This window comes from Gopherus flavomarginatus, chromosome 17 (genome assembly GCF_025201925.1).
Source record: "Gopherus flavomarginatus isolate rGopFla2 chromosome 17, rGopFla2.mat.asm, whole genome shotgun sequence".
Lineage (NCBI taxonomy): Eukaryota > Metazoa > Chordata > Testudines > Testudinidae > Gopherus > Gopherus flavomarginatus.
The window spans coordinates 9,826,109-9,841,056 of NC_066633.1; the positions used below are offsets into that span (position 1 = coordinate 9,826,109).

Sequence of the window (14,948 nt, forward strand, 5' to 3'; positions counted from 1 at the left end):
TTTTTAGTATCCCAACCATTCCTAGAGCTGATATCCAGGGTGTCACAAATGGCTTGGCAACATCCTTTCAGCTGAAACAGGCAGGATGGTGTAGGTTTAAAAAAAAAATCCAGAATGTGGTGGAAAACATAACTCTCTCTCTCTGTTCTTCACAGCACTGCAGTCGTTCCTTCGCTCCTACACCACCTACCCCAAGACCCTGAAGCACATCTTCCACATCAAATCCCTCCACCTGGGCCATGTGGCCAAGAGCTTTGGGCTGAGAGATGCCCCTCAGAACCTCAGCGCCTCCATGGCTGCCAGTCCAGGAAAGAAAACCAAACTGCAACCAAAAAGGTAGGAAGATCCAGCTCTCTGGAGCCAGGGCCACCTCATGAGCATGTCGTTTTGACCCCTGGTTTGAATGTTTTCCACCAACGGGGCTGAGAAATAATGGGAGAAAACTGGGATAAATTGAAGAACAGAAAGATGGAGACGAGGATGCATAAACCACCTGCCCCTCTGGGTCCACTCTTTCTACTGTCAACACAATGTCCCACCACCCAATCAGTCAGGAGCCTCCCCCAGGAGAGAGAAAAGAAAAAGGCCTGATAGCTTCTGTTTGCAGTGGAAAGAGCTGCTTCAAGAGGGCTCACGTTTTTTGTTTGCCCTATTGACTTCTGCTTTAATAACAGCCACCCTCCTTTTTACACGCTGTGCTGGGGTCTGGGGTCATGGAGAGGTCCTGGGCTGTTGAATGACTTGCTACCCAAAAGTCACTCGCGAGGCTGTGGGATGCAGTGGGTGGCTCTTAGGAAAAGCATTACCTGCTCTGAGCAGAGGGCAACTCATCTGAGGACTTCATTTGGCCATTAGATAACCTGAGAGTGCTACTGAGCGCCCACATTGAGTAGACGATACACTGTGCCTCTGGGCAGTTGTTAAGAGGCAGAATTCCTGACCCCCTCTCTGCCTACAAGGCTTAACCGTGTCACATCTGCCCGGCGCTCAGCTGCACTGAGGCTTGGCCGTGTGGCAAGTTTCCCCATGAATCTGCTAATGAGCATGCAGGGGGAGAGAGGTGCTGTTTTATTTGGCCTCTTAGGATCTCTGCCTCTCTGATGTAGTTCTTTAAATGAACATGCTTCCCCCTTTCAGATTAACTGATTGTATTCTGAAATAAATCCTTGGGTGTTCGCCATGCAGAGCTATTCACTTCTGCTGCGTGATCCAAAAGGCATTGGCAAAACTGGGCTTGGTCTGTGGATGTGTGTCACTGTCGCCTGGCCCACTGTAATGTCACTGCTGCACATGAGACTTGGACAAGAGAGCGACCTTGAAGCCTGATGTGGGAGAGTGGGCGTGCCGCCGAGGCGAACTGCCTGGGCCATGGACAGTGTTTGACCAAACGAGTCTCATAAATACAAGCAATGCTTCTGGCTGATCTAACGATCCTGAACATAGGACTGGGAGCCAGGAAATTCTGGCTGTGATACTGATTTGTTTGATTAGGCAAGTTATGTGATTGCTCTGTGCCTCAGTTTTCCCCAATGCTAATTGCAGTGTATACTTAATTAGTTTATTTTTCCAAAGCCTTTATTAGTCCTAAGTGTTATTTTGATTAGCTTTATTAGTAAACACGGCTGAACTGGGTGTTTGTGTGGGCGCTCAGGCTTTAAAAAAAAAAGAAAACAAATTAAATTACCTTGTATTTTGGCTTGCAGTAAATATCACCTTTTCTGAGTTCAGTTTAGAAGCATGAAGATGCTCCTATGTGGATCACCAACTCTGCACCCAGTAGCTCTGAGTTTTCTGCAGTTGTTTTATTTCTATTTTCCTGGCACTTTTTACCTCTGTGAAAACACCATCTCCAGCTGGCCTTTTAACCGGGAAGGTCGTGGTTTGATTGGGAGTTTTTTCTCCCCCCTTTGAAGAATTCATGTGAGGAGGAAACGAACCTGCCAGAAGTGTGTGTGTCGGGAGTTGTAGGGGCAGGCAGGCAGAGGGAACGGGATACAAAGGATGCTGTGAACATTCCAGGACACAGTGCAGAACGTGACAAATTTCACAACTTGGAATCTTTCTCTCCCATTGACAGTTATTTGGTCTCCCACCGCTGCCATGCTCTAGCACCTCCTAGAGCAGTGGTTCTCAACTTATTTACCATTGCAGGCCACATCTGATACTACTTGTATGGCCCTGAGGATGTCACATGGGCTGCAGGTCTGTGCTGATTGGGCTGCAAGTAGCCCATGGGCCACAGATTGAGAACCACTGTTCCAGAGGCTCACTACCCCCTTCTCCCTCCTGGAGGTATATTCTCTGGGCCAAGGCCCTCACTCTAAATGTTTGCAAGAGATTATAGTTTTCACTTGAACTGATTCCTGAAGAGTATCCCAAAGTCAGCGGGGTGCTTAGAGCAATTGATTTGCTTTGCATGTTACTTTGTATACAGTGCAAATACTATGTTCCACAATACACCTTCCCAGGCTGGCCCTCTGGGCATTCAGAAGCGGAGACCATGGTTTTCCCACATGTTCAGAAATAATTCTCCTGTAGCATCTCACCGACCTAGTTTAATGTAGTCTCTCGTGGCTGGTGTTCTACATTGGATGGGGAAGCACTGGCATTGAAGGCATGGTGAGGAGATGAACTCTTTCACTTTCAATTTTTTAAGAAGTGACTCTCTTGTTCATTAGCAGTGAGGCTGCATTAGCAAACATTTATATCCCGGCTCAGCCACTGCAACCTCCTCCTCTCTGGCCTCGGCAAATGCAGCCTCCTCTCCCCCCGTTGCTGCTGCAGAAAGGGTCTTCCTGGCTTGCTTTGAGACCATAGCACTCCCTCTTTGTGCCCTCCACTGGCTCCCCTTTTTCCACCGCTTCAAGCACTAACGACTGGTCTTCACTTCTAAGCGTTTTCATGGCATATTCCCATCCCATTTATCCTCTCTTCTGTGCTACAGAAATGTAAACTCCCACCTCCATTCTGCTGGTGATGCCTACACTGATGGCCTATTTGTCAGATTTCCCAGCAAGCAGTGTCGGTGCTTTCCCCCATGCACTGTCCCTTACACATTCAAGGATCTCCCTGCATCTGCAAGACATTATCCTCCCTGGCATCTCTCCATAGAACCCTTCGAGACCTACAAAACACTTGACGGTGGTTAGGCAGCAGGCATGCTGCGACCGTTGCTTATCACTATTGTCGCACTGTTACCTCGCGTTCCTGTCATCTGTTTGTCATATCTGCCTCTCATCTTAAACCTAGACTGTAACCTCTTCTGGGCAGGGGCCATCTTCTTGCTACATGTTTGCATAGCACTTAGCATTACTGGCCTCTCAGCACTACTGCAGTCTAAGTAACAAATTGTCATTGTCAAAGCAGAAGAATGGAATTCAGAACTCCTAGCTGTTCTGTTCCCTTATCTGCTATTTTGCAGCCTTGGGTGTGTCACCAAACTCACATTTCCAACGTTAGGCACATAAACAACAGGGCTGATTGTCCGAGGTTCTGAGTACTCACAATACCCAGTGACTTGGGCTCTGAAAATCAGGCTGCTGAAGTGGTTTCACAAGAATTTAGGTGTCTGACTTTAGGCACCCAGGGCCAGACACCTAGCTGGTGTAAATAGGCCCAGTATCATAGGAAGCCTTGGGAGTTATGCCCATTTACACCAGCTGAGAATCTAGCCCCCCAGATTTGAAAATGTTGACCTTAGCTTCTCCGTGTCATCGCTGGTAAAATGAGGATGATGCAGGTGAGACGGTTGTGAGGCTTAATTAATATTTGTAAAGTACTTTATAAATCTGATGATCACAAAATGTTACTTGTCACTTACAGCTAACAATGTTCTTGGGCCAGATCCCCAGAGGTGTCCTGCATCTGCACTTCCTCAGTTCATCTTCTTTCAGGATTTGCTCCTTTACCGTTACACTGGCAATCTCACTGTTCCTACTGTGGACAGTGCCTCATTGGTGCCAGTGCAACTTTGGGAAGTTAAGAAAAAGCCTGGTATAGACAAGGCTTAGTGGTTAAACTACAACCACGGCTTTAAACACTCCAGACTTTCAGCAAGTTTGAATCAGTCCAAATGACTCATTGTTAATAAATAGACTGATAGTTGTTTGTCAGCAAATCAAGAGTTGCACAGACCTGTTGCGTTGGCTCTGGGTTTAGTTGCGGGTTCATCCTGTAATGCAGACTGGGCTGAAGAAGCCTCCTGGGTTTGCTGGTGAAGGTTGAATTTGTCTGCCAGACTGGGGAAGGATGGATCAGCCACCCTTGCTTTTTAGAGAGCTGACGGCAATTTGTGTTTGATCAGACCCAGGCAGCTCTGGTTCATCCAGTGCTTTATGCATTCCTACCCCTGCTGTCTGCCGTACACAAAGCCTGTTCTTCCCAGAAAGGCCCGGTCTGTACACAGTTCTTGTGCTGGTATATTTATGTTGGTTAGGGGAGTGATATTTTTTTTTCAAACTGTTTTATGGTTCTACTCATGCCCTACTGAGCACTTAAGTTAGACTGGTGTAAAGGTGCCTTTAATAGCTTATTTCCCTTTCCTTACAGGCATAAGCTATAAGCTCTTTTATACCAGTATTGCTGCATCCACACTAGAGGATTCATACCCGTATAGTTGAAGTGGTACAACTTTTGTGTGTAGACAGGGCCTAATTTGGACTGTCTCAGTTCTTGTGTGACCAACCTGAGCCACAGAGGGCTTGGTTGTCAGCGGCGCTGAGCCCCTATAGCTCTCATTAACTTGCAGTGTTGCGGGTGCTTGGCACCTCTGAAAATCAGACTGTTGGTGTTTCCAGTTGATCCCAGACAAATGAAGGCCTTTCCGCTTGGAAAGGAGGAAATATTGGCGCCACGGTCCTGCTCAGGAGCCACAGCAGAGGAGTCGCTCCCAGTAATCGCTTGCCACTAAACGGTAGCTGTGTTTAAAAGGAAGAAAGTCTCTTCTCGTTAATAAATGTCTGTTGGACTCTTTCTGTGTAATGGTTGCTGCAAACTCATATTAGCAAGTGTTTGCCGTTCATTTAAAGTACTACTCCACATAATGGTTTGTAGGCCTGTGTCATCTCCAGCTCATGCACAGACACTGGAAAAAGCAAGGGGGGAGGGGAAGGAGATGGTGGGGAGAGGGAAAAAAAAAAAGTTGGAGACAGCATTGTCCTCGCTTTGAGAAGCCACCGGGGATAGGCCGGGGCTCTGCCTCCTGCTTCAACTGACCCTCGCCAGCAGATGGGCAACAGGACAGGAATGCCCTTGTGAGCCAGGGATTTAACAGGGCTTTATTTAGGGAAGAATAGCCTGCTTAGCCGATAAAGAGCATGTAAGATGGTATGGGGCGGGCTTTGATGTCTTGCTGGCCCAGCGGGGAGCCAAGTGATGACTGACAGCAGTGTGTCACAGGATTACTCGGCCCCTGACAATGCCTCTCTCTGTTCCTGTGATGTTGCTACTCTGTTACAGCTACTTTTTCTGTTGTTGTGTGCCTCTTTAGGTGGCATTCCTCCTCCCCAAGCCTCCCATCCCGTTAGAGTATAGACAGGCTGAAGATACAGTAGGTAGCATGAGGCAATGGGGGGGCGTTAGAACAAATGGCGTAAGAGTGACTTGAACGCTCATGTGCTCATGGATTTGTATAATTGCAGGTCAGAGAAAGTGAGCAGGCTTTGCACAGGCCGGTCACGGCTCAGACTCCAGATTTCAAAACTTGGGGCAGCTGGAAAATAAAGACTCCACAAAATAACCAGAGTTGCCCTGTATAACAATTGTTGTTCTGCAGAACCTTGTTTTTTAATTAACTTTCTCTCTGTGTGCATGCGAGAGAGAGGCTATATTAGAATTTATAGTGAAAAGAGTAGTGAATATAGGTTCAATTTCTGCTCTCTGTTACATTAATGTAAATCCAGAGAAACACTTAATTTCTGTAGCGTTACTCTGGATTTACACTGGTGTAACTGAAATCAGAATTTTGCCTTTGATTTTTTTTAATTACTTGTAAAATACAGGCTTGAAATAATAGCAGCACAGCCATTGAACAGACTTTCTTTTTCATAGTGTTTATCATGTGATACTGCAGGCATTGGTTGTCATATGGTAATTACACATTGTGTCCAAACACCCGATATCTTTTCAGTAGTCTGCAAACCAAAGTCCCATCTCTCACCACTTGCATGGAGAATAAAGAACAAACAGCCCAGAGAAAAAGAAAGAAATAGAGAAATAAAGTGAAGGGGAGAGGGTCATTAAACGGACAAAGACAAGGTTTTTTTTTCATTTTTTCCAAACATCCTTCCTTAATCACCTTAGAGAGACCAGGTAGAAAAGCCAAAAACTGACAACATGGCAGCCAGGTGTTCGTTTTGTTGTAAATGCTGATATGCTGTATCACGCTCTTTTTATCCTGAATACACACATTCGTTTTCTCTGTCTCTTACACTTGCTAGTACACTTCATAAACCATTTGGTATAAACTGAACAGCCCCTTAACAATACCATTCTTTGCAAGACTTCATTCTGAAGATAGCATGTTGTATTAAAATAATACTCAGGATTTTCTTGGATGTTGAAATGCAGCATTTATTTAGAAGTTGTATAGGAGGAGTTGGCAGTGTTCTCTCCTGTCAGAGACGATGAAACTCTTTGCCACGTGATGTCATTGAGGTCACAAACTTACCAAGATTGAAAGAAGGATTGGCTGTTTATATAGTTAATAGGAATAGCTAGAGTTGTTATAATTAATGCAGCCAAAAAAAAAAAAAAAAAGTTTTGGAAGGGGAAAATACCTAACACTTTAGGGTTAAGCCAGTCTCTGTTAGGGATCTGATGAGACCTTCATGAGGGATGGGGGCAGATTACATCCCATCTGCCTATTGAGGGGTTCTTATACCTTCTTCTGAAGCAGCTGGTGCTGGCCACTGTATGAGACTATACATCGAACGTAATGGACCTCGGGTCTGATCCAGGCTGGCAGTTCCCATGTTCCTTTGTGCCTGAATGCTGTTCCAGATCCATCCAGTTATTTTCTTTGTGTGAGGGACTGTATGTGGGATAATCAGGATGGGGAGTGCTGCTGCTTGATTGCCAAGCTGGACTGGGAATTCTCTGCTCCTCTGAAGTCATTTTTCAGTTACAAAAGTACAAAAAAATCATGGGCACCACCAACTTCTAAGTCAATTACAATGATTCCATTTAACATTAAAGGCTGATATTTGAATATTGTCTCTTTTAGGGAGGGGAGGAAAGGGGGTGTTAAAATAAGGAACAGAACATAGAGTAACAAATGAAGAGTTATAAAGAACATAGGACTTACTCGATCAGCCCACTAGTCTGTGTTGCCTGCCTCATAGGGATCTTTATGAGGCTTAATTTAATTAATGGTTCTAGAACACCGTGAGCAAAGTGTCATCACCAGGGCCTTTGGCAGTGTCCATTAATTGTTGCTTCAGGGAAAGGGAAGAGGTATGGCCTTGTAGTTAAGGCACTGGGCTGTGGTTCCAGAGACCAGAGTTCAGTTTGCTAAATCAAGTCACATCATCTCTCTGCGTCCCCGTTCCCCATCAGTAACATGAAGATAATAATCCCTCATAGAGGTGATGTGAGGATAAATGCATTCATTAATTTGATGCCCGAGGTATTACAGTGGGGCTGTCTAAGTAGCTAGGTAGGTAGAAAGGTTTAAAAGCTCTTCTTTAGATGACAAGCGTTTTAGTGCAAAGGTCAGACTAGCAGGTCTGTAAGGTGCCTAGCACGCTGGCCAGTTGGATGGCGAGTCGGTCTGTTACATTTTCCTTCCCCACTAAGGGCCCAGACTGGGTGGGGTGCTCAGTTCCCTCCACTCCCAGTGACTTCAAAGTGAGCTCTGGGTGTTCAGCACGTCAGTGGTTTGGGCCATTTGGCTTTGTCTACATTAGGAGAATGAGTACCTGTTTCTCAGCTATGCTGCATCTGTACCTGTGCCACCAGAGATTAAAGCATTAGCACAGACAGGGCTCAGGTGTTTTGTACCACAGTGTCATGAAAGCCTTCTCAGAATTAGATGAGACACGGGTGAAAATGCCTGTGCCCATGTACATCACCGTTGCTGTGGAACATTGATCAGCTGGTCTCTCCTCTAGCTCCCCTCCTCTAAGTAGTGGTGTTGCTATGCATGTTCATCTGATGAGCACTTTGACATGGACTACGTAGTGGTCAGTTATACTAACTCTCCTTGGAGCGATACATTATACCCCAAATCATATCCTTCTCCTGATCGCTAGACAGTGCGCCCACACCCAGGTATTGGGGAGCAGAATGGGATGCAAACTGGGACCTTTTTTTTTTTTTTTTTTGGTATCCTTGGCGTGCCACCTTTGAACTTTTCCTTGGCATTGACAACCTTGAAAAGACTGGCTCCTTTAACAAAAGGGCTCTCATAGGAAGATACAGCTGCAGCCTTGCTACGAAGCAATAATCTAATCATTAGAAGCAGCTTGCCTGCCAATTTGTGTGTGGCATTTACAGCTTCCTTAATATCACTTAATTAGTCAAAGGCAAATCTGGAGTTTTGCCCATTGAGGGATTTCTCTCAGTTTGGTTGATCGACTGTCTGCTCTGCAGAAAGGCAAACAGGACCAAATGTAAGATACAAGAGAAGGGCTGGAACCAGACTCAGAAATTCAAAGTTGATCCAAAAAATGCAGGAGGAATGGCCGGTAGGAGAGGAGCTAGTCAATAGAGACTAATGCACAGTCATTCCGCACGGTATTTCAAGCAAAACAGGCAAGTCCTTCTTACCAGCATCATGATGCTAGCAGAAGGTTTGTCCTGAAAGCAGAGTATGCTTTATAATCATCATATGCATGCGATGCAGAGGAGGTGCTCTTTGAATGCCTGTCTTATCCCACCAAAGCTGCAATACAGAATCTTTGCTCCATCTTTTAGCTTTGCAGTGTTCTAAGGCAAGCAGGTGGAGCCAAAAAATTGCAATGACCCACTGAACACCTCTCTCTATTTGAAGAGTCTCTCCTGCCTGTTAGGCCAAGGGAGTGAGTAGACAGAGGCCAGGGTTCTGTGTGGTGAACAGCTCTCCAGTGGCATTTTTCATCCTGTCTCCATAAGGAGAAGAATAGGGGATGGTTGATAAGTGAGGGATCTGTCAGTTCTCTTACGTACAGCTATAGTGTGATCAACCTAGATAATTCTAAGGTTGAGTTCTTTATTGGTTAACGTTTTCTGCAGCAGAACGACAATCGATACTCAGTGTGATCCAATGATATTTTCCCTGTATCTTACCAAGCTTCTTTGCATCAGCTGATGACGTTGTACGTAGGCCATCTGTTGACTTGTCGAAAGGAGCGCAGCATCACTGATGAATTCTTTGCCCAAAAAAGCCTGGGTTGCCTTGGCTGCAGATGGCTCATCCAACATGATAGGTAGAAAAAGCAGGTGTTGCAACAGCCTTGGCCCAGAGGTATCCCAGCCCTGTTGCCTGGCAGAAGTTCAGCCGCAGGATGGAATTAGCTGTTGGAGATGCTGTCAAGCAGATTGATGGCATGATCCACGTTGAAATGTTCTCTGATAAATTATACAGTCCGCTCAGTTCTTCTCCAAAGACACACCATGAGTTCTAAGTCTGTGCATCAGAACTTGATACACTTTCTAAACCTGGAGCAATTCTGGGAACTTCTTGGGTTGCTACAACCTACATGTGTTGGTTAAAGGTCATTGTGACTTGTTGCATTGCATTGCACCAGGATTTCACACAGCTCAAGACAAAGAAAGAGCAGGCAGTGCTGAACAAGTTGAAGGAAGATCACTGAGAGTGAGCTTATTCACAGTTAAGAGGTGATAAAGACGTTATCAGAAGGATTTCTTGGAGTTACCAGATTTCTCATTATGGCCCAGGAACAAGAGTATTCTCCCAAATATGTGCCCTTCAACTAATCCAGCATCTAGGGGTTTTTGAATCAGAGATGAGCGTTCTGCATAGTTCTTCAATTAAATAAAAGTATCAATGAAACATATCATGTTAAAATGTTAGTGTGAAAATTACGGATAGCTTCAGATTTTTTTTCTGTCTCTCTCTCTTAGTCCTTTCCAACGATGAATGTTTGTTTGATATTCTCAAACCATGAGCATATTTTGCATATTCTAGCAAATTGAATCTGACAGAAGTAGCCTTCTCTGTTGGATATTCAGGACTTTGATGCACAAATTTGAGAGCCAAATAGGGAACACTAGAGTCACTTCAGAATTTATTACTCCATGGTTCAGTGAGAGCAAAGCAAACTCTGGAGCTAATGTGCCACTGAGTTCATGGTATCAGAAGACGGCTGTAGAAAGCGACAGTGGGATTTTCAAAAATGCCTAGTAGGTTTGAGAGCACAAGTCTCATTCCGTCCCATGGGACTTGTGCTTCATTTTAGCTCTTTTGAAAATCACACCCCAAAATTATAATCTTAGATTATAAATTTATTTCTAGATTAGTAAATATTTTGGGAGCAGGAATTGTGTGTTCCAGTGAGTAAATGGACAGCAGTAGTAGCATCTAGCATTCTCTGTCAAGAATCAGGGCTAAATTGTGCTAGATTCTCCTAGACTAGTGGTTCTCAACCCATGGCTCGCGGTCCATTTGCAACCCAATCAGCACACAGCTGCGGCCCATGTGACATCCTCAGGGCCGTACAGGTAGTGTGTATATATGTGTGTGTGTGTGTGTGTGTGTGTGTATGTGTATATATATATATATATATATATATATATATATATATAATGTGTATGTACCCCATATAACGCATAGAGAGCTGCATATATGGCCCACAATGGTAAATAGGTTGAGAACCACTGCTAGCTATACAGTGAAGAAGACAGTTGAGCATATTGTTGATGTTACCATAATTTAAAAAAAAAAACAATAAAATGACAACCCTTTGCAAACCTCTCTTAAAGTATTTTTCCCTCTCTTGTTTTAATTTTATCCATCCATTACTGTGTTTCCAATAGGACCCCAGTTATCTGAATTCTGAACACCCAAAATGTTCTCTTATCTTCATCACAGTCATGTCCCCTGGACACCAGCATTTGGACTTCAGCTCCTCTGTCATTTCTCTAAATCCTTTACATCCCCGGAACACTTCTTGATTAAAGAGGGTTGCACCATAAATCAGAAGGCTCTAAACCCAGAAGAGGTGTGCATGTTGTCATGGTGTTCCAGGTGACTCCATCATGGTGGATGTCTCTCAGGGAGCACAGTGGCAGCTCTCCTGAGAATTGTTCTCTCTGTTGTGCAAAACAATACTGATTCTTTAAACTGCGGGGAATCTTTAGAACAGTAGCAGTGAAATCTCTGTTCAGTTTGGTATTCGCTTTTTATCTTGTGTTTGAAACAGCCAAAGCCTTGATTGGGAATGAGAAACAACGCATCATGGAGAACATTGGGGGCGGGGGGAAACATTCTTCTTTAGACTCGCGTCATCTTAATTCTCTTGTTGAATTCCCAAGACTGACTGACTCGATTACATATTTTTTTCTACCTTCTGATGTCACAGGTGGCTCTTATGACTTGGAGACTGAGAACAAATCTCAGGAGCAGATGATTGCTTCAAATGGGCAGATAAAAGCAGAAATTATAGAGAAGCAGAACAGTTTCTGGGTATTCTCCCCACTCTCCTGTGCCCGTCTCACTCCTGTTTCTTCCTCTCAGTTGTCCAGAAGGTCTCAGCAGCTGCTGAAATATTCCGAAACTTGGTTTGGTGCAAAGCGTCAGCAGCACTAGTCTTGTTTTGGATCTCGGCTGTGTCACAACTCATTTCTGTTGGATGTTTCCCTGGTTTTCCTTTCCCTCTGCATTTTACCATCAGTGGCCTTGGAGTCCAGAAGGTGATAAACATTTGAATCCACTCCACTTGCAAAGCCATCAAATGCCCAAGACAGTGTGAAAATGATGATTCATGCCTGGTACGGTCTGCTGGGGTGCTCAAAGTAGGGGTTATATTTCTTGCACCAAGCAATGGTACTACAGGCTTCAGAGCAGCTAGGCTGAAGGATGGTGCTTGGAAGATACGAGTCCAGGAACAGGCATTGGATTTTGCTTTGAGGGGAGGAGAGGTTGTTGTTCATTTAGGAGCTGCCTGACTGCCTGCATGGAGGTAGCATTCTGGGGGGTGGTGGCTCTCGCATTGTGGGTCAAGGTGGGGATGGGAGGAAACTGTTATTTTTAAGAGTGATGAATACTGGGAAGAAAATTTTCAAATTGCCTAATTTTTCCACTCTAGTATGTTGTTTTCTCTTGTCTTTTTTTCCTCCAAAGGCCCCGCAACTTTTCCATTTATTTTCTGTTGTGTCAGTTCTACATTATCTCTCTCTCATTTGGAAAGAGAAACCAAGATGTAGGGACGGGGATGTCCTCCTGAATTCACACTCCAGCACTGGGCACTTTACAGAGACTTCAGAAATGTCGGGGGCAAGGGGTGTATGAGGTTGACCTGGCTGCCAGCTTCTTACACTGATAAACCCCTCTGGATACTAGCCTGGTTTTGTATTCAGAGTGATGTGGGAATCGCCTATTATACTTAGTGTGCGTCAAATGACTCTGGCTTATTGCATCCCCTGGAGTGCTGAGCTTTTTCCTCTTTTGAAAACTGGCCGCATCCGGCCACCTTCATCTTTGCTCAGGATAAAACAAACCATTTTAGGCCATTTCCTCTGCTCCCATAATTATCTCTCTTCAGAGGCTCCTGGTGCCCTGTTCTCCAAGGCTACAATTTAATTACAGGTGTGCACAGGCAGTTTTAAGTGTGGTCTCTTATACCTACCAGTGTGGAGGTTTATTCCCCAAATGACACCACACAATTATGGACTTCTCTCTCTCTCTCCCCTCCTTGTCCCTCCACCCCTGCCCCACTGCACAAACACAGCTTTGTCCCCACCCTCTTAATGACATGATTAGAGGGACTCCAGAGGGACTTTGATCTTACCTATCACCTGGCAACACTAAAACCATCTTCTAGATGCCTGACAAGAAAGAACAGGAACCAGGGCTGTCTCTGGATAGAGGGTGCCAAGTTCCTAGCTGTGTAGCCCAGAGCAATGCTTAGACCTTTAACCAGCCTGGCACTGGAAATCAGGGTGTAACTATGCCTCTGAAAAGTCGATGGAACGAGCTCTTGACATCTGTCCCAGTTAGTGCCTCTGATCCAAGATTGCTTTAGGTGATTCTTGGCCAGAGTCCAAACGCTGCGAAGATCAGATACAGTAGGAACATAGGAATTGTCAGACTAGACCAGGCCCACGGTCCATCTTAAACAGCATCCTGCCTCTGACAGCAGCCAGGTCCAAATGCTTCAGAAGACAGTACAAGGAACCCCATAATGAACAGCTAATGGACTGACTTGCTTATAGAGGAAGTTTCTTCCTAACCCCGACACTTAGTGTCTATCTTGTGCCCTGAACTACGACATTTTCTGACCCTTTCACATTTTACTCCATCTAATGAAAGAGAGGATGGGGTTTTTTAATCCATTTAAATGTTTTCTTCTCCTCTCTGAACTGTGCTAAAATCTTGGCATTTCAGAGAATTGGGATAGGTCTGTGTGTTGAGAAACCTGTTCCTACCAGTGCCCCTAAGTTACCTGGGTTTGCAGAACTCTACCTCAAACGCGGATGGCTGCTTTTGGAATGGCTGTTCTGGAAGGAGGAATTTAACAGGCTGTGGATTTCTCTGCCCATCATGATATGTCCTGGTTAGGGCTCAAGAGCCTGTCATGTCTAGGTGCTGGATCACAGAAAGAAACCTTGGACAGTCCCCAAGTTATGGGAACACTGGTTCTGTATCTACTACAAATGTGTTATGCAGTTGTGAGCCTTTCTGCAGAGCCCCTCACCATAGTATCTGGGGGCACCACAAACCTTCATGAATGTAGCTGTACAACAGGGTGTGGAGTGACAGGGGGTGTATTATCGTCCCTGTTTTGCAGCTGGGGGAGCTGAGGCACAGTGAAATTAAGTGATTTGCCCAGCATTGCAGAGGGAGTCTGTGGCAGAGTCAAGGACTGAATCCAGCTCTGAGCCCACAGCCCAGTGTCATAACCACAAAGCCATCCTTCCTCACTGTGGTCATCTGGATGCTGCTATTCTTATAGATGAGACCCTAGTAACTTGGAAGTCAGTGGAGTTTCCGGATTTACTCTGGTGAAACTGAGATCAGAATCTGGCCCGGTGATCCTGACCTTCCAAATTTAGTATTGCTATAGATTATTACTACTGCCTATGGCTCTTCCTCTTCTTTAAATAGGGTCCCGACAACAGCAGTGCTGTATTTTTCTTAATGATTAGTGTAGGTTCTACAGCACAGCTCCATCGATTTGTGGCACTGGTTACAGGAAGCAGCCTCTCCTCTCCTGCATTCCCATTCCACGCCTGTCCCTCTACAGCTGATCACTGTAGCAGGGGGTATTGATTTACTAATTGGGCAGTGATTTCACCTGATTGATAATAAAGTGCTGTACAACCTCCCTGCTGAGCTGAAATTCAGCCTGGCGGCTACTGGTAGGTTACTTGTCCTCAGCAGCAAATAGTTCTGTGTTGTTAAGTAAACTTATTTGTTGCCCAGTAATACTCAAATTACTGTAGTAAGTGCTTGGAGATGCAATGAAAGTGTCAGTCAGAAACTTCATCATATGTTGAGAAACTCACCTAAATAAGTAAACGGTGACTAAAGTTACTGCCTGAGTAAAAGTAGGTGACTGCATGCTAAGACTCCTTGGTTCTATTCCTGGCTTTTCCCCAACTCATTACGTGACTTTGGGTGAGTCATTTCACCTCTGTACCTCAGTTTCCCACCCTGGCACTTGGAAGATAGCATAACACAAAATGCAAGACTGAACGACTATGGTTTCTAAGGCTCTAGTCTAATGTATACCCCTGTATATAAATGAGTATCACTGCCAGAGTATGCACAAGGTTTCTGTTGTATACCA

General features: G+C 44.9%; 1 protein-coding gene across 1 annotated transcript in view; it reads left to right on the forward strand.

Annotated features, from left to right (window-relative positions):
• Positions 1 to 14,948, forward strand: part of DDX31 (DEAD-box helicase 31) — a 68,636-nt gene that overhangs the window by 51,722 nt on the left and 1,966 nt on the right. The window contains exon 19 of the mRNA XM_050926631.1: positions 156 to 336. Coding sequence (XP_050782588.1) covers positions 156 to 336 — 181 coding nt within the window. The remainder of the gene's footprint in view (positions 1 to 155; positions 337 to 14,948) is intronic.